The sequence below is a fragment of the Nannospalax galili genome, unplaced genomic scaffold (genome assembly GCF_000622305.1).
Source record: "Nannospalax galili isolate Female #2095 unplaced genomic scaffold, S.galili_v1.0 scaffold281, whole genome shotgun sequence".
In the NCBI taxonomy this organism is placed as follows: Eukaryota; Metazoa; Chordata; class Mammalia; order Rodentia; family Spalacidae; genus Nannospalax; species Nannospalax galili.
Genome location: NW_008349068.1, coordinates 613,930 through 615,450, shown reverse-complemented (window position 1 = coordinate 615,450; position 1,521 = coordinate 613,930). Strand labels below are relative to the sequence as shown.

At 35.2% G+C, this 1,521-nt stretch overlaps 1 protein-coding gene across 6 annotated transcripts in view; it reads left to right on the top strand.

Annotated features, from left to right (window-relative positions):
• Positions 1 to 1,521, top strand: part of Raph1 (Ras association (RalGDS/AF-6) and pleckstrin homology domains 1) — a 93,340-nt gene that overhangs the window by 32,666 nt on the left and 59,153 nt on the right. For all 6 annotated transcript variants that reach the window (XM_029569926.1, XM_029569925.1, XM_017801386.2 and 3 more), the window contains exon 2: positions 734 to 853. In XM_029569926.1, coding sequence (XP_029425786.1) covers positions 734 to 853 — 120 coding nt within the window. The remainder of the gene's footprint in view (positions 1 to 733; positions 854 to 1,521) is intronic.

Sequence of the window (1,521 nt, the reverse complement as noted above, 5' to 3'; positions counted from 1 at the left end):
TGTGTGTGTGTGTGTGTGTGTGTGTGTGTGTGTGTGTGTGTGCATTATTCAATATTCATTCTTTAAAAAAGATTTAGTGACACGACTATGACCCAGACACCAGCCACTCAAAGTGTTACAGATACAAAAGGAAACCCAGCTCTTGCTCTTATGGATCCTTCCTTCTAGTGGAGTATTAACAATCTGTCAGCCAAGAAAATGATACTACAGTGTATCCTCTGCTGATTGAAAGGAGTACTCTATACATTTTCTAAATTGTCATTTGTGATTCTGATCATAATATGATAATTTACCTTTCTTTAAGAGTTTCCTAAAACCTGAGGTTTCATCCCTCATTTCTACTTGTCAGCATTGTCTCCATTAATAAGTTCTATATTTTATGATATACTAGTTTTGAAATTTTGACTCCAGAGTTGCATCCTATACCAAAGCATACACTACATAATTTCTTTATTTATTATTTTTATTTTGTGTGTATGAGTGTATTGCCTGTATGTATGTGAATGCACCTATGTCATTCAATAGCTGTGGAGGTCAGAAGAAGGCATTGAATTCCCCTGGAACTGCAGCAGTTATGGACAGTTGTTAGCCGCCATGTAGGTACTAGGAATTGAACCTGGGTCATCTGTAAGAGCAACCAGTGCTCTTAAACTTTGAGCCATCTCTCCAGCCCTATACTGCATAATTTTAAGTTAAATTTGTAACTAATATAAGACAAATGTCTGTATTTCAGATGGAGCAACTATCAGATGAAGAAATCGACCATGGTGCTGAAGAAGACAGTGACAAGGAAGATCAGGACCTGGATAAAATGTTTGGAGCTTGGCTTGGGGAACTAGACAAACTTACTCAGGTTAGAAATATTACTTGAAAAACTGGTTGAAGATTTGAAGCCATCACTACATGTTGAAAGTTTAATGTACAGACAAAAGATATGGGTATAAGCTAAATTTTAAAATACTGCTAAAAGGGAAAAACATTAACAAGTAATGAATAGTGCCCCTATATCACAAGATAATATCTTCTGTGGGTTTGTTGTATGCTTATGTGTATATGTATATGTGATATGTGTGTTCATTTGTGTGCATGTAGATGTATATGTGGAGGCCAGAGGGCACCCTCAATGTCATCCTCAGGAAGAACAGCACTTTCTTTGAGACAGGGGTGTGTGTCTGTGTATGTGTGTGTGTGTCTTAATAAAACAGAATTTGAGATTTTATTAAATTTATTTTAATGTAGACTTAAGCATGTGGGCCTGGAGGGGAAAAAGGGTCCCCTAGGCCCTCTTCTGTGGTTATCCTAAGGATTTAAATCTGTTAATCTGAGGGATTACTTAATATCTGTTTAATATGAAGTTGTATGTTAAAAAGTTTTAAAAGTCTAAAGCTTAAAAATTGAATTTTTGACACTATTCTGCAACAAATTTAAATACATCTTACAGTATAACTTACTTAAATGTTTCCCAGTTCATATTTCTAGAATATACAAAATTTCATTCCAGGCTACATTTAAAATAGTTGC